The 24,339-nt window shown below is 39.5% G+C and overlaps 1 protein-coding gene across 3 annotated transcripts in view; it reads right to left on the minus strand.

Annotated features, from left to right (window-relative positions):
• The window catches only part of FGGY (FGGY carbohydrate kinase domain containing), a 401,889-nt gene that overhangs the window by 116,192 nt on the left and 261,358 nt on the right, over positions 1–24,339 (minus strand). For all 3 annotated transcript variants that reach the window (XM_037498322.2, XM_054690943.1, XM_054690944.1), the window contains exons 9-10: positions 17,891–17,998; positions 7,714–7,775 (exon numbers count right to left, since the gene is read on the minus strand). In XM_037498322.2, the coding sequence (XP_037354219.1) occupies positions 7,714–7,775; positions 17,891–17,998 (170 nt within the window). The remainder of the gene's footprint in view (positions 1–7,713; positions 7,776–17,890; positions 17,999–24,339) is intronic.

Below are 24,339 nucleotides of genomic sequence, written 5' to 3' on the forward strand. Positions count from 1 at the left end.
ACCGAAGCTAAAGAAGGCATTATAATAACCAGTTTATAGCTGTTTAAATAACATTTCTCATCCAAGAGCCATCACGACTTTCCCGATTATCCCAGCACACTGTACAGATGGAAAGTGACAGTTAATATCATCGCCATGGTTCTACAATTGCATAAGCACAAGGGAGGCAAAGTCAATACTTGCTGATAGACTGATGGCCCACACTGTTGGCAAAACTGAGGGAGCAGAGGTTGAAGTCAGAAAGGTGACAGGAGCAATCTGAGAATAGAAAAGCTGAATAGAAAGTGAGAACAATCTTTAGAATTGGAGTCTGAGATCTCCCTATAACATTCATTTCCTCATCACGAATTAACTAATATAAAAAGCTATCACTAAGACAGTACCAGGTACACTGCAAATTGTTAATAAATGTTCTTGTCCACTCATTTTCCCTTCCTTGCTCCAAGGGGAGTTAAAGGAAATTTTTAAATGTAACTGAGATTTAGCCTATAGAGGATCAGTGCATTTTAAGAAACTGGTTCACAGTGAGATTATGGCCATCACAGAAGGAAAAGAGGTTTAAGGAAGATGTAAAATCAAGAAAAATTGATTGCCTTCAAAGGAACAACAACAACAAAAATCCAGGGAAAGTGGGGAAAAAGAAAGAGGTTGAGAGAGAGAGAATGTGACTTAGCAGACCTTCATGTTAACAATGCTAAGGCACCTGAAACCAATGGGAGCTCAGTGAGAGGTGACCACTGCCTGCAGTGACCTCAGCAGAAGAAAGTCAGAACAGACTGGGCATCTCTGTTCACCGCCCTCCCCCTCCAGCTGACTGTGGGCTTGCTGAGATTCTGTCCCTTCCACCCCTCTGACGGTCTAGTTTATATAGTAGACAAAGCAATGTTTCTAAAAGGTAAATCTGACTGTATCTTTGCTCAAAAAAAATGAAAGCCATGAAATAAAATCAGAGTCCCTATAGTTATCTACAGCAACCCTCATTGTTAGGCCCTTAGCTAACTCCAAATTCTCATTTGTTTCCCACTCTTCTGGACCTTGGTCCAATGGCTCTGCCAGTGTCCGTCAGTCTGGCACACTGGTTGCTGCCTTTCAGGTCTTGGCACTTGCTGGGCACTCTGGAGCATTTTCCCTATGCACCATGGCCTGCTGCCTCTACACAGAGTCCTGCTCATGTGTCACCTTATTGAGGGTGGCTTCTTCACTTGAAATAGCTCCCACCATGACCCCTGCAACCCATGTTCTAATTCTCCTTACTCATCTCTATTTTTCTATAGAAAGTTTATTAATTGCTGGCAAGTATGTCTGCATTCGCCACCACCACCCTCCCTCTCTACAGACACACACACACACACATAAATACTTAAATTATACATACATAAAAGCAAGAAAGCAGGGACTTTTTTTCATTGTTCACTCATATCATAAACACTTATAATACATACATTGGACAGAGAACCTGGATTTTAACCTTGGTTCTGCTGCCAAACTTTAATATAGTTCATGTGGATTATGACAACATCTTCCTACCAAGCCATGTCACCACCGGAACCTCATTTGGAGAAACTGGTAGGTAAGGCGCTGTAACAGGATTAAAACAATAGTCAGTTTTCAGGAGAAGAGCCAAAGCAACAATAAATATAAGGCGATCTCTGGCTAAGAAGTGAAATACCTAAATATTTGGCTCCAAATAGAGAGATTCTGGTTGCCAGTTACATGCATGGTTATACCTAGTTATTTTTCACTTAATCGGTAAGCTCACAAACATTTCTCTTCAGGGACAGGGTCTAAAAGGATTATGGTACATCGAGAATATAAAATACCAAATCTGTTTATGAACACTTGTGTCTACAGTTTCAAATAGGATTTGTTGATGCTAAGATCATTTCTGTTTTCAAAGATTCCTAAGTCACACCAACAAAGGCATATGGTTTCTGATTCCAAGGGATTTGTTGTCCTTTCCAAACAGCCAACTTCATTTTAATAACAGCTTTGCCTATTTCTAAGACCTGAAATATAATGAGTCTTATAATCTTGGAATAGTCCATTCAAAGTTCTGATAAGATACAGATGCATTTCCCTTTGCAGGACAACAGAAGTAGAAGGGAAAGTAAAACAATCTTGACTGAATACCTACTAAATATATGAGCTAGAGATAAAACTTGGAATTCATCAAAATATACAAAGAAATGAAGTCAAGGCTGTAGAAATAGCAAAGAGAGATGAGGGCCAGGAACCTATCCGTAATGAACTTTGACGCTATGATCAAGAGAAAGACCACAAGTTTGAAAAGGTGGTTAAAGAGGAATCAGAGATATAGGAAGAAAACAGGGAGAGGGTGAAGTTTTGGAACGTCAAGGACAGAGTGTTAAAATGACAGGAAGGAGTGATTGCTGGAGTCATTGGTGCTGAGAGCTCAAGGAAGCAGACTGGATAACCCTCCATGAACATATCCAAACAGAGGTCACCAGGTGTATCAACATTAAATATCTTGGGCTGATGGTGGCAGAATTCAAATCGGAGTGGTCAAAGCAGGAGTACATAGTAAGCAAAGAGTGAAGAAGAGTGTAGACAATATTCTGCCATAAAGAGAAGAAGTTCAGTAAGGTTCTTGGAAGGGGGTATGGAGTCAAGAGGCATGGGGAACACTGGGATTTAAATCCAGTCTGACTCTAACGCTAGGTTCTATAAACTGCTGCTTGTGGACCACTCTGTGCTGCTGCTTCCCTAACTCTGCATGCTCATCCTTAAATTCTTCTTTTTTCACTTTCAATTAAAACTATTCCTATGAGGGTCATCTACAGAAGAACATTCTGGAAGTTTTGAACTTTCACTACAAATCTAATGATTCCTTAGGTGTCTGTTGAGCTTTAGGATTTTCAAAGGTTAGCATTTCTATGATCTACTTTCATGCTCAGAATACCTATACAATGAATAGAGCAGAGTAGTTATATTGTGAATTTACAGCGAGGAAACAGAGTCACTGAGACATTTATGGCAGATTGGGCACAAGAACCCAAGACTTCTAATTCCCAGCCTGATGTTCTTACTACTCCACCACATTCCCCACAGGAAGGCAGGCACATTAAGGAGGACTGACAAATGATGCTGATATTTAATAGAATAACCACCACCAAAACGTCCTCTTTTATAATCATTCATCATAGTATCAGAAGTATTAGCAGTTGTTGTCATTGTCACTGTACAGTTTACAAAACCCTGCCAACACATTACTCATAAACTCAAAGTGAATTCTCAGAGGTGTTCAAGGTTTGTTCTCTCAGAACTACTTTCCCTGTTCTGATGATCTCAACTTAGGAACCCTGCTCCAGGTTGTGTGGTCTCTGAGTCAACTGAAGTTCTAGCTGATGAGGCAGCAAGAGGTGACCCCTGTGGGTGGTGATGTCATCATAAAGAGACTCCTCTTCCAGAGAATGCTTGAGAAGCTTTTCTCAAACTCCCTGTCAGGATCAACCTCCTCCTCTACCTGGTGAGGGCCCAGTGCTTATATTCTGGGGTGGCAGACATGCTGTTCTGCTCCACACAGATGCACCTCCCCAGGGAGAATGTAAGCCCTGTGGTGGAATGGAAGTATCTGACTTAAGTAACTATGACAAACATGACAAAACTATCATCACGAACATTTAAATCGAAATATCTCTTGCATCTCAACACTTCATTGTCACTAAGAGTCGGTCACGATGGATTTCATTAATTTTCTCAATAGTCTTATGAGGTGTTTACTATCAGTGTACAAAGGCACAGAGAGGCTACATGAATTGCCCAGGGTCACACAGCTAGAAAGGGGTGAAAATGAGTCATGGGCTATTTGGTTCCAGAGTCTGTGATATTACCCGCTACCTTGGACTGCCCTTTAATCATGTGCTGGCTAAATAGGGGTTTCTCTTAACACAAAATACTTTCCTTAAAAGTCCAGCAACTAAGCATTATTATGATAAAAAGTTAAAAAAGAGGGATTTCATTTTGCAGTAATTTAAGATTTACATAAAAATTGCAAAAATAGTAGACTTCCCTTATTTTCATAATTTAGGCAGTGGGTATGGATAGTTCTGGTCCAGCATGTATTCCATGATCATACATTTTTTTTTGTTGTTGTTGTAATATCTCCTTACTCTCCACCAATCTAGTGTACAGCTTTTTAATAATTCTTTAAGCCTTTTTAAGCATAACTTTCCTTTCAAGCATACTGGCTATAATTTTGCAGGATGTCCCTTAATTTGGGTTTGTCTGTCATTTTTCATGTTTACATTGAGGTCATGCATTTTTGGCAAGAACATCACAGATACGATGCTGTGTCCCTGCCAGTGCTTCATAAAAGGAGGCACGTGATGCTGACATAGCTCATTGCCAATATTGCTAGCTTTGATCACTGGCTAAGGTACTGTCTGCTAAATTTCTCCACTGGGAAGTAACTATTTTCCCTTTTTAAAAAATTTATTTATTTATGCATACAAGAACTGGGGTACAGGCCAGAGGTGTGGGGTGGGGGTGAGAGGATTCACCAGAGACAGAGTGGGGAGTAGAACAGGCGGACTGACTGAAATACACTGCTGAGGGGAGCAGCAGGTAAGACAGGAGAGGTCTACTGTGTCATGTGAGTAGTTACCTGGCAGGCCAGGATCAAACTCATGCTGCAGAGGCTGCGGATAGCTTCATAGTGCTGTGCTTAACCCCTTATGCCACCAGCGAGGCCCTTATTTTCCCTTTTATATTAATACTTGGACTATGCAATGAAGTTCTGCTTCACATCACATGTTCCCTTACTACTTTAGCAACCACTTATGATTCTTGCCTGCAATAATTACAGCTGTGGTATTTGCCTAATGATGATTTTCAATTTGCATTATTTCTTCTACATTTATTATTAAGTCCCATTGTCCTTCCAGTAGACAGGAAGGTCTGTCCTCTCTCCCCCATTTATTTATTTCTTCCATTATTTACTTATAGCAGTCATGGATTAATTTTATTCTATCATACTTATATATATAGTCTATTGATCAAATTGTTCATGGAACAATTCCTTTTTGAATGCCTCTGTACTTTTTGGCACCACAAAATATTCATTTTTTTTCTGCTTGGGCCACAAAATTGACCATTTTCTACAAGAATTCTGATTACTTTTATTGAAGAGTAATGAGAATATTTAGAAACCAAGATCTGGATTGTGTGTATGTTGCTACCAGGGTATCCTGCTTCTAGGTCCTCTTGGCAGAGAAAGCTAGGGGATATATGTGTGCATATCCATACATGAATGTATACATCTATATTTCTATTTTATATCCAGCCAAACATATATCAAAAATCATAGGTTGTTACTGATACCTCTGATTTCCATTCAGTGCACGAAAATTCATTCTAACCTCTTCCTTTCCCTGTGGCTGGGGTACAAAGGAAATCATCCTGTACTCCTCTGGGTTCTCTGGGCTGGCAAATAATTAAGAAAGTATAGGCAGATAGAGAAGAGAAAAAAATCCCAAAAGAAGTTTAATAACAACGTGTATGCCTGCTTTACACTAGGGAGAGACCCAGCTTAACTGAGTAACTTGGCCGCATGTCTTCAGACACTATCTTAAATATTTTAGCAACATAGGAGAGGTTGGGTAGAAAGTGGGAAGTTCAGTTGGGGAGTTTACTGGGAAAAGAACAGCAAACAAAAGGTATGCACATATTTAATTCTGCCTTCTCCACTCAAGAAACTAAAGGGAGTTCTTCACAGAGAGAAACTTATGGATAAATAACAAAACAACCTCCTTCTAGTCTTCAGAATCCCTTATGTGGAATAAATAAAACTTCTAATAAAATGACATAACTTGGAGACTTTTGCTCCCCCACACCTATTTGTGAGACACCTGGCTCTCATTATCTAATCTACATCTATAAACCTGTTCCTACCCATATCCATTTATGTGCTCAACTGTAGTGTACACATGGAAACTTTGCTGAATAGCTAATCCATATGCTAATGAAAAACAAATTAACTAATTAGAGTATGATATGTATATGCAGTTATTTTTATTTTTAACCATACAGCATATTGTCAAATTTTTTTTCTCAAACATAGGTTAATTTTTTTCTTTCCCAAACCTTCTTTAGTGTGGCTATGTTATTATATTTTTCTTTTTTCTTTTTCCCTTTTTTTTGTGGGACCCTTGCTGGCGGCCGGGGAATGAACCTAGCGCTCAACCGCTGCGCCACCAGCGGAGGCCCCTGTTATTATATTTTTCATTGTTAATACAATAGGTTCATTTTATTTTGCTCACCTTCACTGCACACCCATTTCCTGGTATTTATGTGTGTATGTATGTGTTTTTACAGTATGCATACATGTCTGTATAAATCTAATCATCTATCTATTGTGGAAAGTTTTCAAGTAGGTATTATGTAATAAACTATGCTCAGAATATAATTGGTCTCTCCTACTACCTCGTTCCCTTTCCTCCACGCCTTCCATTCCATTCCTTTATAGGCGACCAATCTCACTAGTCTCATGGTTTAACTTTCCTTCATTTCTTTTACAAATGAGTATATACACATATTTTCTTACATGGCCTCCTTTTTATGAAAGGAAGTATATTATGAGCACTCCTTTACATTCTGCTTTCTTCACTTAACAATAACTCTTGGAAATCACACCCTATCAGTTGTTATCCACAACATAGGGAAAAAGACCAGTGTAAAGAGGTTGAATAACTTGCCCAAGATTATATACCTAGTAAGGAATAAATCTGGATTTGAACCCAAGGCGTTTTGACTCCAACATTCATGTTCTTATTACATCAGAACTTCTTATCCACAGTTCCTGACATGTTGTTGAGGATCTTTATGTTCTTTGGGTTTTTTTTTAATTTTTATTTTATATATTTTTAACATCATTTTTCATCTTTGCACAATGTATGCATTTTCATCTTGGTTATAGTCCCCGTAAAATTCCCACCCCCCCCATTTTGACCATAATCCCTCCTACCCCCCCAACCCCACGCAGTATGTCTCTAGTTTATAGTTGCTTGTTGATTTTGATTTTTACTTTATTATAATTAGTCTTTTTCCTGGTCCCTTATTTAGGTTTTCTAAATTCCTGCTATGAGTGAGACCATCTGGTATTTTTCTTTTTCTTTCTGGCTTATTTTGCTGAACAGGATCCATTCCAGCTCCATCCATGTTGTTGCAAATTGCATGAGTTTATCTTTTTTGATTGCTGAGTAATATTCCATGGTGTATATGTACCACATCTTCTTGATCCAGTCATCTATTTTTGGGCATTTGGGTTGCTTCCAAAGTTTAGCTATTGTAAACAGTGCTGCAATAAACAGAGGGGTGCAGGTGCCCTTTTGAATTAATGATTTTGTATTCTTTGGGTAAATACCTAGGAGTGGAATTGCTGGATCATATGGAAGCTCAACAAATGTTGGCAAGGATGCAGAGAAAATGGAACTCTTCCTGCACTGCTGGTGGGAGTGCAAACTAGTCCAACTATGGAAAGCTGTGTGGAGATTCCTCAACATGTTCTTTGGGTTTTCTACATTATTTTGGAAATTAATACATGTATGCTTTGAATTATCTAGATGACTGTATCATACAAGTACTGCCAGGCACTTTAATTGTCTGAAGAACATACAAATGATGCAGCTGCCTATTGAATGAATGTTTCAAACAGCAGCACATATGGACCTTTAGGCAACCTCAGGGTACAATTACCTGGCTGTGGCTTTGGCTTGTAGTTCAGGGAAGGCAGCATGGCCCTGCACCACATGGTCTATCTGTAAAACAAAAGAGAGAAGGGTCAACTTTATAGCTTCCCTAATCTATGTTTAAGTCAGAGAATGAATATTAAAATGCCATTTCTTTCAACTGTGTATAGAGGATCCAAGAATGTTAAAATGCTAACTCAGCAAGAGTATCTCACTTTGCCTAACCTAGTGGCAGCCCCTTAGATTTATAAAACAAAGATGTTTAAAGAGAAGAGTAGCAGGAAATAAAACTCAAAAAGCTGAACTGGTAGCAGCAGGTAGTATCAGGTCAAGAATGAGGTCTGAAGGGGTGAGTAAGAAGAAAGGGTAACTCAAGGTAAATGGAGAACCTATGTGTTAAAAGAACTAACCTCTGGATCACATGATTTCTCACTCCTGGTCTAAATTATTATCCCGAGGCAAAGTCTAACCTTGGATTAATCACTGTGTCTTGCTAATGGAAAAGTTGAGTGAAAAAGACTATGGAGGAGGGGAGTCCCAGTTAAAAGAAAAAAAAAAACAAAAAAAACCAGAGTTGCTTCTTAACACTATCAGAAAAAGCTCCCCAACTAAAAAGTTATCACCTGGGCAACTGGGACATAGCCATCCAAGCAGAGATATCTACTCTCTGCAGACAACCATCTTCTCCTTTGAAATCTATAGGATTTATTCCATAATATACTTGGTGGCTCTAAATAAAATAGTACGTAATATACATTAGGAAGAGAGATGTTTCCCCATGCTGCTACTCTGCTTGCTAAAACACAACCCAAACTGCTGGAATCCCTGAACTGCATCTGTGTATTTTCACAGTGTTTACAGGAGTCGCTAGTATTCCAAAATAACCACTGTGAACAATTTATTTTCATTCAAACTATGAACCAACTTGTTATTTTGGCCTCACAGAGACAGCTTCTCTGAGTGTGTTTCCTGAGAGTCAGTGCTATGTAAAGAGAAAGAAGTTTCTTATGGAGCCATAAAAGTTAGGGTTATGTTCAGGCTCTCATGGGAACTAGCTGTGTGACTTTGTGCAAGTCACTTAACAGCTCTGAGCTATTTTAGAGGTGATAAGCCTCCTCTTCAAACAGGATTGCTAGTGCTAGGGAAACAATGGGGAGAAAACTCCAAGCTAGTGGTGGACATGAATGGCAAAAGTAGAGCTTTTAGGAGCCCACCTCCATCTCCACACCACCCAGATCTCAGATGCTGAGCACTCTACCTCTCTGCATGCTGTCCATCTGACATCCTGAACGGGTGCCGCTGGAATTAGGGAACTAGGGGCAGAGCTGTTTGCGCCACGTTGAACTTAAAACGCTGAACATGTGCGTGTCCAGCCTCCTTGGCTTGCTTCTCTCTAAGGGCACCCTGGTGTGTACTCAGCTGATGCCATCTGCAGGTAGAACCCACTGTATCTACTTATATGTGACCTACACATTTTCTTTTTCTTCTCTCTCTCAGCTTTTCTATGTGAATAAACCTTTTTTTTTTTTTTAAATCTTCTCCACTTTTCTCTGCATTTGAGTCCTGTCCTGCAGTCATAAGTGCATGGGTGGAGACTTACCAAAAGGGATCCCCTTCCCCCAGGGTTTGCCCATTTCACTAGGACAAGAAGTGTGCATCTTGATGCCAACAATAGTATAAATATCATGTAACATTTATTGACTCATCATATATCATACTAAACTAAGCATCTAGACACATTTTTAATTTCTTCCTTAAACATTCCTATGAAGATAGTATTCTACACTACAGAGATGAGAAAACTGAGACTAAGAGAAATTAATAATTTGCCCAACGTGACAGAAGAAATAGTGACAAATTTAGTTTTCAAACTGAGGTCTCTCTGTATCTTAAGTCCTTGTTCTTAAGTACTATGCCAGATTGTCTACTAAATTTCCCAATACATGTTATTGAATTCCACTTGGGCAGTTCTACAGAAATGTTTCAAAATAATACCAAAATGATTGGTTATTTCAATGGAAAAAAATATGTAGGGTTTTTACTTCCTACCAGTTTAGCTTTGGATTGCTGTGATGAGGAATAGTCTAGACTTTAAAGAGTCTACAAGCAAGTGGGAGTTTCATGATGAACCTACTGGGATCAGTAATGGATAATTAAAGAAATTACTTCATTTGATGCTAATTTATATGGGATGTGCTTTAAGAGTTCAGAGAAGGTATTAAAATGAGCATTTAAGAGAACGCATAGATCTAACATCTGGGATATATGCTGAATGCAGTTACTCAGTATTTGCTGAGAGCGTAATTCATCAGATACTATTCGTAGGCACTCTGGGTATATAGTGAAAAATACAAAATACAATGCATTTAATTCAGATGAGCATAAGGTAAGAGGTCACTCTTTTAGTAATTATTATACAGTTGGGGGAAGTGAAATTTCAGCTGAGAGGCTAAGAATAGGCAGAGTTTGAAAGAATACAGGGCCAGAAGCAAGACAATAAAGAGGCTATGATAACTACAAAGCTGAAGATGGAACGACATATATGGTTTCGGACCGTAAGGCGATGGGTCTATCCCCCTGCCTGGTAGGTGTATCATGCTCATTTGTTGAATAAATGTGTAGTGCATGACCATAATGGAAGCACACCACATACTCATATAATATCATGTGCTTCTTGAGACACCATATTTTACACACTTAATAACAGACACACTTTGTGTATGTTTTTGCAGAACACTAGTTGATCCTAAATAGGGCAACTGTATGTTATATTAGAAAATAAAATGGTGAAAGTATAAATGAATGAGGTGGGTGGGAAAAGTCAGAATTATTTTGAAGAATTATTTTGATTTGGGCAACAAGATGATGAAAAGTTAAAGAAAATTAGGCTGGTAGTATACGCAGGACAGGGAGATGACTTGGCACAGAAAGCAGGAAATGTAAATAAGGTTCAGAGGCTGACAGTGGGAATAGAAGGTACACATATTCTTGTCCTTGCTCTACTATAATATTTGTCATAATATTTCATAATCATTGGTTTATAGGTCTATCTCTTACTCCACATTCTGAGGTCTTTTAAATCAAGAGTTTCATTATTTTCCAATCCACAGAGCCTACAACAATGCCTGGCATCCTGAAGGGATGAAAGAGAAATTTTGAAGAAAATGAAACAAACTTAGAGATTGACTTCTTAGAGAGTATAAGAAAATCAGTTAGAAAGTATAAGAAAATCAATGATGATTTTGAATTTTGGGGTCAAAAAAAGAAATGCAGCTACATTAATGATGCCTCCTTATTTTCTGTATTTCTCATGCTTTGATATATGGGGTCTTATGATCCTGGACACACTGCTCTTCCCAAGATTAGACAATTCCTGGAGATAGTCAGGGGCTCAATTTCCCTGCCAGCACTCTTTTTGAATGCAAATCAACCAGTCCAGAGCTCAGGTCCCCACCACCTCAGGCATGGGCCTTTGTTTCCAGGCTATAATTACTCCAAGACCCAGTCTCAGACAATAGGGGTGGCCCTGGTGCTTCCTGCGTGGCCTTGTATAGATGCAATATATGCAATACACCCTTTTCTTGATAATTGCAAAAAAACTATTGTTTCAATGGCAGTCATCTCTGGGTTTGTTAGTGCCACAATATCTGAATATAAAAATAGTGGCTTAAATAGTGGAAAAAAATAAGAACTTTGGAAATAGGTAGATTTAGGTTTAAATTAATGGCCTATATTTATATTTATATTTATTTTGGTCTACCTAGGGAAAGTTACACCACCGGTTAGAGCCTCATCTATAATTGTAAAATGAGGGTAATAAAAGTTGCTTTGTAGGGCAGGCTGTGGTGACTGCATGTTAAGATGTGGCTTTCAGAGGAATACATCAAAAGAATAAAAATAGCTGGGAAAACAGGATCTCTTAAATGATCAGATATACTTTTTTATTTTTTCACAAGCATTTGGGTGATAACAGCACACCCTGATTGCAGTGTAGGGAAGAAAAAAATCTGCCACCAAAAAGTACATCTTTTTGGCAAAAGATTAATTTCATGGGTAGGACTCTGAAGACTGGGAGGATATTGTTTTTGAAAAAGACTTACATATAAACTTCTATAAGGACCTACACAGATTAGGAAGACCTAGTCTCCTTCTATCCTTTTCATGGTGAAAGAATAATTTGAAATCTGCATACCTTCTGTTTGTGGTGCCTTCTCCAGTAAATCCTCTAATTGTACTTCTCTCTTCTCCCATCATTCCCAATTTTAGCTATTTAAGCTTCTGAAGTCATGTGGTCTGTCCCATGTATACAGGAGGTATACATGCTATTATTAAACTTCTTATTGGTTTCTTTCTCTTAATCTGTTTGATGCCTGTTTGATTATTTGCCAGCCTAGAAAAACCCTGAGGGTTATGGTTATGGGATGATTACCTTTGTGCCCCCACAACAGAAAAGGAGCCAGTTTTTCCAATAATTGAACATTCATTTCAAAAGCCTGGAATGCCTATTTTAGGGTTGACCTCTCTGCTTATGTTCTATTCTCTAGTGTATTTAGCACAGTATAGAAGAACACAATGTCCTATTAGTGGCTATTTGTTTCCCAATGAAATAAAAGTTTTACCACAATCAAGTGTATGTGCCAAATGGTTGCCTTAGAAATATTTACACAGAGTTAGTCTAACTATATAACTATTTTCCTATTTCCTTTATCTTCTCAGATTTCAGCTCTGAAAGCTGGCAGCCATAATTCAGCATAAAAGTTTACAAAGTGTTTGGATAAGTAGGAAGATTCGTTTGGGTGGAATCAGATTTTTAGGATGGGTTTAAGGCCTATAACAAGGAGGAAAGGCCATTTTAAAAAATGAGAGATTATAAGACTACTGCACAGACAAGAGAGATCCAGTTGGATTGAGAGGTAATGGTGGTTTGGTCACTGGTGCTGGGAATGAAGGTAAAGAAAAGTAGAAGCTTTGGTGATCTACATTTTGGCATTAGAATCAATGGACTTTATGACGGACTGGATGTAAGCAAAGAGAAGAGAGGAGGAGTCAAGAACTAATCCTTATTTTCTGGCTTTAATAAAAATATAAATGATGATGTTCTTTTACCAAGATGAAGACAAATAATGGAGGATCAACTTAGGAAGTGTATCAGTTACTATAGCCAGAAAACTGGGAGTAATTCCTGACTCTATCCTTCCCCTCCCAGCCCTCTGGCATCTAGCCCATCTTCTCCAGTGATAGCAAAGCTATCTTTCAAAGACCTTGACCTCTTATTCTTTCTAATCAGGAAATTGTTTGCTCTGCCTTCAAAATACATCCCAATTCTAACCACTTTTTAAGAGCTCTATTAACATTATCATCAGATCTCGGCTGGCTTACTACAACAGATTCTGTTCTCTTTCCTTCCATATCCCCCCAAAACACCCCACGATCTATCCCAACATAGAAGGCAGCAGGATAGTTTTAAACCATACTTTAAAAGCCTAAATAATATCATCTCTCTCCTGGGTTCATTATTCTTCAGTGGCTTCCCATTCCATTCACATAAAAGCCAAAAATCTTACATGTACCAATAATATAACTCATATTATCTCTTTGAATTTACCCCAGCAATTCATATTTTGGTTCACTCTCCTCCATTCATATGGTCTCTTTGCTGTTCCTGTAACACCTCAGGCAAGCAACCCCCTCAGGATCTTTGCACTGGTTATTCCCTTGACCTGGAATGTTCATCCCCTAGGTTTCCAAATGCTAACTTCTTTGTCTTCCTTGCTGTTTGAAAGTCACATCAATGAAGGCTTCCCTGATGGCCTTATTGAAATTTGCATATTGTTCACCTGCACTCACAAGCTTGCTTTCACTATATTTTAATAACTTATACCAATACTAAACTTTATTTAATATTTTCTAATTTTATTTATTGTATATCATCTGTCTCCTCTTAATAAGTGGGCAGATTTTTGGAGGTTAGACAGAAGAGGATGTTGTATTCACTTTTTCTCACTCAAAAGAGTGTTTCAAACATAGTAAGTACCCCATAAATATTAGTTGTATAAACAGGCATCACTCTCAAGTTTTGACTTAATTCCATAGGTAATGGGAGTGCTAGCAAGAATGATAGGGTCATGTCTATATTTTAGGGAGATTTCATTAGCTGCAGTCTTTAGAGAGGCCATTATGACTAAATGTTTGTGTCCTCCCCAAATTAATACATTGAAATACTATCCACTAATGAGGTGGTATTGGGAAGTGGGACCTTAGGGAGATGATTACGTAAAGAAGCTGGAATTCTCATGAACCAGATTAGTGTCTTTATATGGGCCTGAAGAGACCAGCATTCTCCCCTTCTACCATGTAAAGATATCTCTGTGACCTGGAAAAGGGTCCTAACCGGAATGGCTGTGCCAGGGTCCTATTATGGACATTAATCTTCCAGAATTGTGATAAAGTACTACTGTTTACAAGCTACCCAGTGTATATTAGGTAGAAGCCTGAACCAAGTTATAGGTTTTCTGAGTGGAAAGTTTAGACATAAGATAATTAGGGAGCTGTGCGGGATCTCAGGGATACAACTGAGTAAAAGCCTGGGCAGGAGGAGGGACCAAAAAGACATTTGTTTATGCAGAGTTAGTTTTGTATCCCATGAAGTCCTTCCAATGAGCTAATGTGAAATGTTGGGTATACATCCATGGCTTTACATGGATCCTGACTATACTGATATTCATATGCTTTATTCTCATGGTTACAAAGTGTGTCAGCTCTATCTGCTTCAATACACTTGGAAAGAAAGTCACATAAACTGATGATAGTTGCTTCTTTAGGAAATCTACCAAAAAATACTAGAAGAAAAACTCAGAAATGCAGGTCCACAAAAGTGAGGTCCAGATTGGGAAAGATCTGGAGCCTCCTGTAGTCCATTTGTGTGTGAATCAAGGCTCTCTCTCTCACTTCTAAGTAAGAACTTCATCAAGTGACCTCACTGTTCTGAGCTTCTTTATTCACTAGTAAAACTGACAATCATAACACTTACCACCCAGACAAGCTGTGAAGAGCCAAAGAAAGGCTGAATCTTAATAAGGGCCTAGAAGTGACTGGCACATGATAAGTTACTCAAAGAGTATTAGCCCTTGCCTTCCCAGAAGGTGGCAGGGGTAGTGCAATCTACTTTTATGTGCTACAATTTATAATTATAATGATAGTTTCTATATCCAACTTTCCCATTTGAGGATAAGCTACTAGAGGACAAGAACCATGAAACCATTTTTTTTCCTTGCCCACAGTCATCACAATAAATAAATGCGTACAGGGATGAAATCATGATCACTATACCAAGTACGACACTGTGCCCACAGCGAGCTCCTTATGCACCCACTTATGGAAGACTGCCTGACTTCCTGCGGCTAGCTCTGTGTTGAGCAGCATAGGGAGGAGGTTGGAATGAGAGATTATATAAAAAGCTCTTAGAACTGAGACTGGAAAATAAGTCTTCAAAATAAATATTAGATCTTGTGATTATTATGCATGTCATTCAATGATTAACAAGATCATGCTTCCATGAACACAAAAGCACACTCAGTAAGGTGTCATTTTTGTTATTATCTTCATTATTGTTATTATTATTTCATCTAATTATTTTATAGGTAGTTTCTGTTTCTTTGTTTGGCTTCTCTGGACTGAGGTTTTATTAGTCAATCTATTTTGTTCAGATTCAGATTCTGGTCCATTATGCTAGCTTTTAGATTTTTGTAAGATTTCACTTTGCACCTCATGGGTCAATCAGACTCCACGGTCATGTCAATAAACCCTGTATGTGGACAGCCCAAAGTGAAGCTACATCCTCATTTTGATTAGTTAATGATGCAAAATCAACTAACTAGATAAAGACCAACAATCACTATAACTCCTGTTGAAAATCCCAGTGGATTATTGTATGAAGATTTTATTGATGGCTAGAAAGAAATCACATTTTTTATTTAAATTCAGACTCAGGAAACAGGCATACCCGAGTCTTGTCCACAAAGATTTGTCATACGTTTGGGTAAAGAGAGCTTATATCCATGGCAACAGCTCAAACTTTGAGCCAAATACTGGGGTAAGCTTTTCCAGACTGACACAGATGTTTCATTTGCATACTAAGCCTCCGAAAACCTGTTGATGGACAGCTTCATGGACAATGCATCATGCACAAAGAAGTGGTTTAAAGGATTGTTATTTTTCTTAAAAAAATGCCTCTGGATTGTGTCAGTTATGAGTTCTGGGTCTGCTAAGGATGATTAGACCATGATGTGGGGTTAAAACAGACTGTATTTCAGTAATGGGTTCTCAATGTGTCATAGAATGGGAATGAATAGTTGAAAATTGTGCAAATACAGGACACTAGTTTAAAATAGGAGCATGCAAAACTCAAGTCCCATTTCAACTTAGGCATACGGTGGTCTCAGTTTTTCTAGCTCTGGTTATAACATCAATTAGATGTCATTTTATATTCACTAAACTTCCCTTTTGGACAATAAGCTTATTCAATTCAGGGTTTGATGGGGTCTAGTTCATTATATTCATCTCTATACGCTGGCACTAAAGCAAGGGCACAGAACATGCCCACCGAGCCCAGCCATCTACCTATGCTTCCACAGGCTTTTACAGAGAATTTGAGGGAGCCCAGTATAAAATAGCAATATACTAAGAAATGGAAACTAATGGTTATTTGCATGCCTATTCGGCTTTGGGTCAGATCACTTTTAATTTAGCTAAACATTTAGAGGAGTTGGTAGGCGAATCAGATCATAAACAGATGATTTCAATATAACATAGTTAATGTAGGGTTGGGTAAGTGAACTGAGGTCTCATTTTCCCTCATTTCCACCCCCATTCCCTCTGAGGCCTGCTGATCTCTTGACCTCAATTCTCAGTCTTCATAGGCACTTTCTTCGTTCAAGCCCTCATGGCATTTTGTGTGCAGGCTGGCATACTAAAAGTGGTCTCTCTACCTCCAGTCATGTGCTTAGAGTCCTCTGTCCTTACTGTCGCCAGGCAGAGATTTACAGCTGAGGTCTGACTATATCAAGTTCATTCTTTCAACCATTTGCTGGTTCATCTTGGTCTACTAGATAAAGTTCAATTCCTTCGCATGTTTACAAGGACTTCTTATGATGTGGTCCCTGCCCAGATCTCTAACTTTTATTGTAAGTCATTCTCTTAACAACAGTTTATGCCACAACTGAAACTCTGGACCATTTGCAATTACCCTCAAGTATGCCTTGTTATTTTTCACTCCCATTGTTCCTATGCCAGTATTCTGTCTAGAAGAGTATGCCCATCCTGCTTTGTCTGGTTTGCTCCTATTTCTCTTTTAAAAGTCAGCACAAATGCTTTCTTCCTTGCAAGTTATATTTACCTAGTTTTGTCCCAACTCTTTGCCCTGCATCTCCGGAATAGTACTCATCTCACTATTAGAGCTCTTCTGGCTCTCCTATTAGACAACCCCATGATTCCAAGGATATTTTTATCAAGCACTTCTATAAACCAGGCACTGAGCTTGTTACACTAAGTATAATTATGGCCCTTATCTTTAAAAAGCTCAAAGTCTCCTGGAAGACAGACTAGGAAACCAATATGATAACAGAATGTACAAATAACTGAAATTGTGTCATAAAGGAAAAGTGAAATTATCAAAATGGTAAAGAATTCTCTGAGCAGGGAAAGAAGCAAACTCAAAGGCACAGAGAAGGTGACTGAGATGAACTATGGGTGAGCTGTGCGTAGGGTCATCTTGCCTAGTGACAAGTACATGGGGGAAGCTGCAATGGACAGACCACAGGGGATATGAGGAGCCCAGAATACCATCTGTCTGAGGGCTCTGGGGAACCACTGAAGGATTTTGGTTGGAGATTAACATGGTCCTTCTCACACAGTAGAACATCACTCTTGCTGCCATGAAGAAAAAGGATAGTTGTGCTGAGGATAGCTGAGAAGAGACCTTAGTCACTACTGCCTGAACCAGCATGTATTCCTTTGGCAAACTACTGCTGCACACACACCACGTGTTAGTCTGTATGCTAAGAGAAAGTCAGTTCTTCTGAGGTAGGAGTCTGCATTCCAGATCCTGGCTATATGGGTAGTGGGACAAAGGTACCTGTCAAAGGTATAAAAACATTAAAGATCATATGGAAAAAGTGTCAACTTACCAGTTTTCCAGTAACGCTCTGACCACCTTCACTCAGCCAGAACCCAGGGACCATGGCTGAGAAATAAGGGCCCCAGACGCCTGGGACAAAAATTGGGTTCTTGTTGATCTGGAAAGAAAGGGAAAAAGTATATGAAAATAGGGACCCTGAGAGCCTGAGAAGGAGGCTCCTCCCTTTTGATGTTTCTGTAACCATGGAATTCAGCTTATTAAATGACTTTTATGGTAAGGATGTCACTCATTCCCAAGGAAGGGCAAGGCTTCATCTTTGGAAACTTTTCTGATAAATTCATTCTGATGTCAGAGTAATAAAAAAGAAAACTTGGAAAGAAACTGGTGAAACATTTCCTGGTTGGCTCCCCCCACAGTGGACGGATAGCAAAGATGGTTGACATTTTGTATGCCTTCCTATTTCCGCCTCCTCTGTAATGAGACTTCTCAGCTCCTCTGAGATGTGGGATATATTTTCTTGCCCCTTGAATGCAGGTCTGACTTGTGACTTGTTCTGGCCAACAGGATGAGGAGGAAGTGACATTGCACCAGTGTCCTGGCTCCAGGCCGCAAGAGGATTGCATCTCTTTTGCTCCTCTCCTTTTTCCATAAAAACATGCTGTTGATAGGTAGAAAAGCCATTGCAATGGCTCTGATGTTGCCCATAAAGGAGGGAACCTAAACACGACCAGCCAACCCTTCCAGTCAACCAATAGCTGGCAGGTCCAGATCACTAGAATCATCCAGCCAAGTGACAGACTTGTGAACAAAATATGTCTTGTTAAATAAGCAAAACAAGTGTTGATGAGGATATGGAGAAAAAGAAGCCTCCTGTATACTGTTGATGGCAGTCCCAACAGAAAACAGCATGGAATTTCCTCAAAAAGTTAAAATAGAACTACCATATGATCCCAGTAATTCTACTTCTAGGTATTTATCCAAAGATTATGAAAACACTAATTTTTTGATGGTTTCACTTATAACAGAAATATAGGGGAAGCAAATAAGACATCAGTGTAAAACAATAATAACAGTACAAAACACAACAAAGCAAAAATGGACAAGTATAAATCAGAGACATCCTGCAGGGGAGGAGGAGGGAGAGGGATCAGGGGGAGGGTGGGAGGAGCACAGGGGACTGAGGTGATGGTGCACGGGTGCCTTGGGGAAGGAAACTCTATGGGGACTACACCTGAGGGGATGGGGAGAAGCAAATACTGCTTAAAAATGAACAATGATGTAAAAAATTATAAAAAATAAATAAGGGCCTTCCCGGTGGCGCAGTGGTTGTACGCTGGGTTGCGAAGCTGCCCGCAGCCTCTGCAGCGCCGGTTCGATCCCCGGCTGCTCCCCGGCCACCGGAGGAGGGTCCCACATGGCGCGCAGACCTCTCCTGCCGCCCGCTGCTCCCCTCAGCAGTGTGCTTCGGTTCTTCTGCCTGCTCTGCTCCCCGCTCTGGCTCTGGCTCTGGTGAATTCTCTCACCCTCCCGCGCTTCTGACTGTACCCAGAGCTTATATAAATAAATAAATCTTTAAAAAAAATAAATAAATAAAATTTATCTTTTTAAGGAAAAGAAAAAAACCACTAATTTGAAAAGATACATGCACCCCTATGTTCACTGAGGCACTATTCACAATACCCAAGATATGAAAACATCACAAGTGTGTGAGGACAGGCTAGTAGATTAAGAAGATGTGGTCTGTACACACAGTGGTATACTACTCATCCATAAAAAGGATGAAATCTTGCCATTTGAGGGGCTTACGTTAAGTGGGAAAAATCAGAAGGAGAAAGACAAATACTTGTTGATTCCATTCATTTGTGGGACATACAGAAGAAAAGCAAATCAACAAATAAAATTAAACAAAAACAATCTCTTAGACTTGGCCAAACAGAATGGCAGTTACTTGAAGGGAAAGGAAAGAGAGGGAATAGGTTGGTGGTAGGTGGTGACTGGACATTTGGTGGTGGTCATGGTGTGAAATATAAAGTTGTTGAGGTGAGAAACATTTGTACACCTCAAAACTACAGTATTATGACCTCATGCTACCTTAATAAAAAGAAAAAAAGTAAATCTTCTTGTAGTTACTTACGACTTTGTGTTTGTTTGTTACACAGCATTTTTGTGGCAGTAGAAAACTGACATAGTCTCTTCTTTGACAAACTCTAGCCACCTAATATATAACAACATGCCAACTCTCTCTGTTGGGTGCTAGGGACACAGGGATGAATCAGAAAGGGTTCTTACCTTTAAGGAACTCTCTATCTGGAGGAGAGGTCGATAAGTAAATAGACAAATAGAATCCAGTGTGGTCCACAGAATGACAAAGACAAAACACAGAATGGAGAGGCACAGGAGGTGCCAAGTGAAATGGTTCAGAGGTGGCTTCTTAGAAAATGTTAAACTGGACTTCCCTGGTGGTGCAAGGTTTTAAGATGCAACCTATGATGCTTTCTGCAGTTTCTACAGCACAAGTTCCATCCCAACCAGGGAGCAACCCACATGGCACAGCAGACCTCTCCTGACTTGCCCGCTGCTCCCCTCAGCAGTATATTTCAGTTAGTCTGCCTGTTCTGTTTCCCACTCTGTCTCTGGTGAATCCTCTCACCACCCCCCCCCACCTCTGGCCTGTATCCCAGTTCTTGTTTGCATAAATAAATAAATCTTAAAAAAAAAATAAACCTTAAAAAAATGCTTATACTAGTCAGATTTAGCCAGGTAAAGTGGAACAGGCATTCTAAGTCATGAGAATAGGTTGAACAAAGTAATGTAGATAAGACAGAGGTGACCTTAGTATTCAGATACTTAAAAATTTTTGCAGCAGACCATGGAAGTCCCTCTAGGTATTAGGAAATATGTATATGAAGAGGGGAGCTAGGACAGGCAGGGATGGACCATGTATGCATCACACATCTGGAATGGCACAAACTCTCATCCCCCCAGCAGGAAAGGATGTTGAACTCGTATTGATGGTTGCGGCAAGGTATAGCTAGAAGGTGAGGAGGGAAGGGGAATTCAGTATGCCAGCTCTAGCTACTCCCCCACATCTGCAGGCTGAGCAGAGACTCTATTTATTCATTTATCTCAGAAATATTTATTTAGCTTCAACAATATGCTTGGTATTATGCTGGGCCCTAGGGATATCGTGGTGACAATCTGTAACTTCTGCCCTCATGAAATTTACAGTGCAGCATTTGAGTATAGCTGACCAAACCTTTCAGTGTCTGGATCCCAAATAACCTGGTTCTCTTTCCACTAAATTAATGAGATCTCAAATCAGTAGGTTTTCCCATCCCCAAACTGGCAGGGGGTAAGGGAAGATAAGGAAGCAACACAATATTTTCAAATTAACATTTTCTCAAATAGATGTAGTTTATAAAAAATGGGCACATTTAACAATTAAAATGAGAATAATCACTTGAGGGGAAAAAAAGGTTTCTGTAGGCAAGTCGATTTGGCTTATGCTGACATATTTACTCATTCCTTTATTGGTTCAAGAGATATATTCTGAGTTCTATTGTGAGCTCAGCTTGTGCCTTGTAAATGGTAAACAAGAAAGCACAGTGCCCGCCTTCATGGAGCATGGCGTATACGCCACCGTGAAAGGGAGCAGACTAGATGACCAATCATTCAGCGTGGGTCAGAATTCCCCCAGATTTGGCACTGAAAGTCCTGTGTCCTGGAGAACGCTCCATGCTAGGCAAACTGAGACACTGATTACCTGATATAGACATTAACCAAGTTGTCAAACTAATGTGTAATCACAACTATAAGTCAATGAAGGAAAAGTAAAGGGTATTATAATAGCATATACATAGACTATGAGTCCAGGGATCAGGGAATGCTATTCCGAGGAAGTGATGTCTGAATTAATAGGTAAAATATACACAGAAATTATGCATGTGGGTGTGACTGTATGTATGTGCATCTGTGCATTTATGTGCATATGTTTTACATGTGTGTTTGTGTCTGTGTGTATGTGTGTGTGTGTGTGTGTGTGTGTATGTGTATTATAGAGAGGATTCCAGTCAGACAGAGTGCACACTATATGGGCTTTATTTTTGTCACTTTACCTTTCACAGCGAAAATGTTATCACCATTCTTAAAAAGTACCTGAAGTGCACCCTAGAGCTGCTTTGTGGTGAATAATACAGGCCAGGGTCATCACCACTTAAGACCCAGGGTTTGACAGGTAGATAGACAAAAATAAAAGTCATCTATTTTCATGCCCTGTATCTCTTGCCTTCCAGAACTCTTCACATTTGACAGGTTAGTCTCAGAGAGGTTGTATAAACTGTTCACAATCACAGACCTAGTGAGTCATGAGGTGGGACTTGTACCCAGGCAGATTTTGAACACAAACCTATGAATTGCTTTATTTTTTGCAGCTTTTTGAACGTGTGTCTATAAATTGCTTAGGAGGGTTGTACATCACTCCCCATATTCCCTCCCTCCTTCCCCCCAATTTCTAATCCCCATGCTTTAAGGATGTTACTGTGAAGATTATGGTTGGTCGCTAGGAAGTGCCTGGTGAAGACTGCCTTACTCTATCCAGGGAAGAAATCTAGTATTGACTCCTGTTGTGCTCCCTCCTCTGGAAAGGCACGTGCTCCTCATCAGACACCTGGAGCAAAGCAAAGGAAACAAATACACAGAAACACGTTTCCCAGAGTACCTTCAATCTCTCCCAAACCCTGTGCTCTGGGAGAAAAGAAGTAATAGCTTGCTAAGGAGAGAACATATTTAGGTGTTTATACGTGCTTTACTCCCTTTACAATGAATCTAAATATTTATTTATTTATTTATTTAATTATGATTTATGTGTACAAGAGCTGGGGTACAGGCCAGAGATACGGGGAGGGGGTGAGAGGATTCACTAGAGACAGAGTGGGGAGCAGAACAGGCAGACAGACTGAAATACACTGCTGAGGGGAGCAGCAGGTGAGACAGGAGAGGTCTGTTTCATCACGTGAGTTGTTCCCTGGCCAGCCGGGGATCGAACTCCTGCTGCAGAGGCTGCAGATTGCTTCATAGTGCGTTGCTTAACCCCTTGCGCCACCAGGGAGGCCCCACTGAATCTAAATATTTAAAAAGATTTGGGGGAGAGCTCTTTTCCCTGCTGACAGCCATCTTGACCTGATGGCTGCTGTTTCACAGAAAGAAGGTGTGCATCTTACCCCACTAATGACAGGGCTCTGCAAGGCACTGGCTTCCCTGTCATATGGAACTGCTGATAACAACAACATCAGAGCCAGGCAGGGTACTTACTAAAAGACTTATTCTAAACAAATTCAAGCAACAGAAATCACATTATTCTCACAATCACCCTAAGAGAGGATTCAATCATTATTCCTACTGTACAGATGTACAAACTGCGGCACAGACTGTTAAATAGCTGGGCCAAAGTTATAAAAATACAAAGCAACCAGGCTCTACAGATTCTATATTTGTCTCTGCTTAAGTATGGTCTTGCTCAGTGGCCACCATTGCTTCGAATCCTTCATTTGCCTTCCAAGGGCAGAAAGGCAGGGCTCTTAGAGCTGACATACCATGAGTTAAGAGGAATAAACCAGGAGGTTCATTCCTCCTGATGACAAGTAGGTTAGGGAATCTCCCTTTCTAAAAGGCTTCTGATGCCTTTTCCTGGCTACACTTGTAAGAGAGAGCACATGGATCGACAAAAGAAATAGCTTGATTCTATTCCCAATTGCCAGGTGCTAGCCAGGTGATATACTGCAATGTCATCTTTCTCAGCCTCAATTTCTTCATTTTCAAAATGGGAGGAATGATGAATGTCGGAGGAACTATTCATTACCTATGAATAGCTTATTATATATATGCTAAGTACCAAATAAATGTTAGTTTTCCTTGAAATGAGGCTCATGTAATAGATAGCTCATGTATGGTCACAGGCAAAAGTAACTGTGACTAAGGAAGGAGGTCTCTAAATTCAGCTTGTGCTTAGTCAATATTCTTGATAATGAAGAAGAAGATAGTTTAGAAGTAAAGTCTATCATATTTTTAGATAGTATCAACTTGGAAGAATTTTATGGGGTATGTTCAAATTGAGATTAAAAATTACTTTAAAAATTAGAACATTAAACAATATATAAGAAAACAGTTAAGATTTATTTACTCAAACAATTAAGATTTTTTACTTAAAAGGAACTGGTAGTATTCTTTTTGATAATATTCTTGTTCATCAGTGGTGGTACATGATTGTTCAGTTTAGTGTTGTTTAAACTGTATCTAGACCTTTGATATATTTTTAATTATATCTGATACAAATGAAATTGCAAATACCTGTAGTAAAGCAAACGTTTAGTTGCATACTATATGCCAGGCACTGAGATCAGCAACAAGGCTCTAAAAATGATGGAGCAAAATATTATTAAATAATAGGGAACAACCCATTTCATCAGGAAACTCCTAGAGGAATGGACAGACAGAGATAGA

This window comes from Talpa occidentalis, unplaced genomic scaffold (assembly GCF_014898055.3).
Source record: "Talpa occidentalis isolate TD23 unplaced genomic scaffold, MPIMG_talOcc4v2.1 talOcc4.9, whole genome shotgun sequence".
NCBI classification, from domain to species: Eukaryota; Metazoa; Chordata; class Mammalia; order Eulipotyphla; family Talpidae; genus Talpa; species Talpa occidentalis.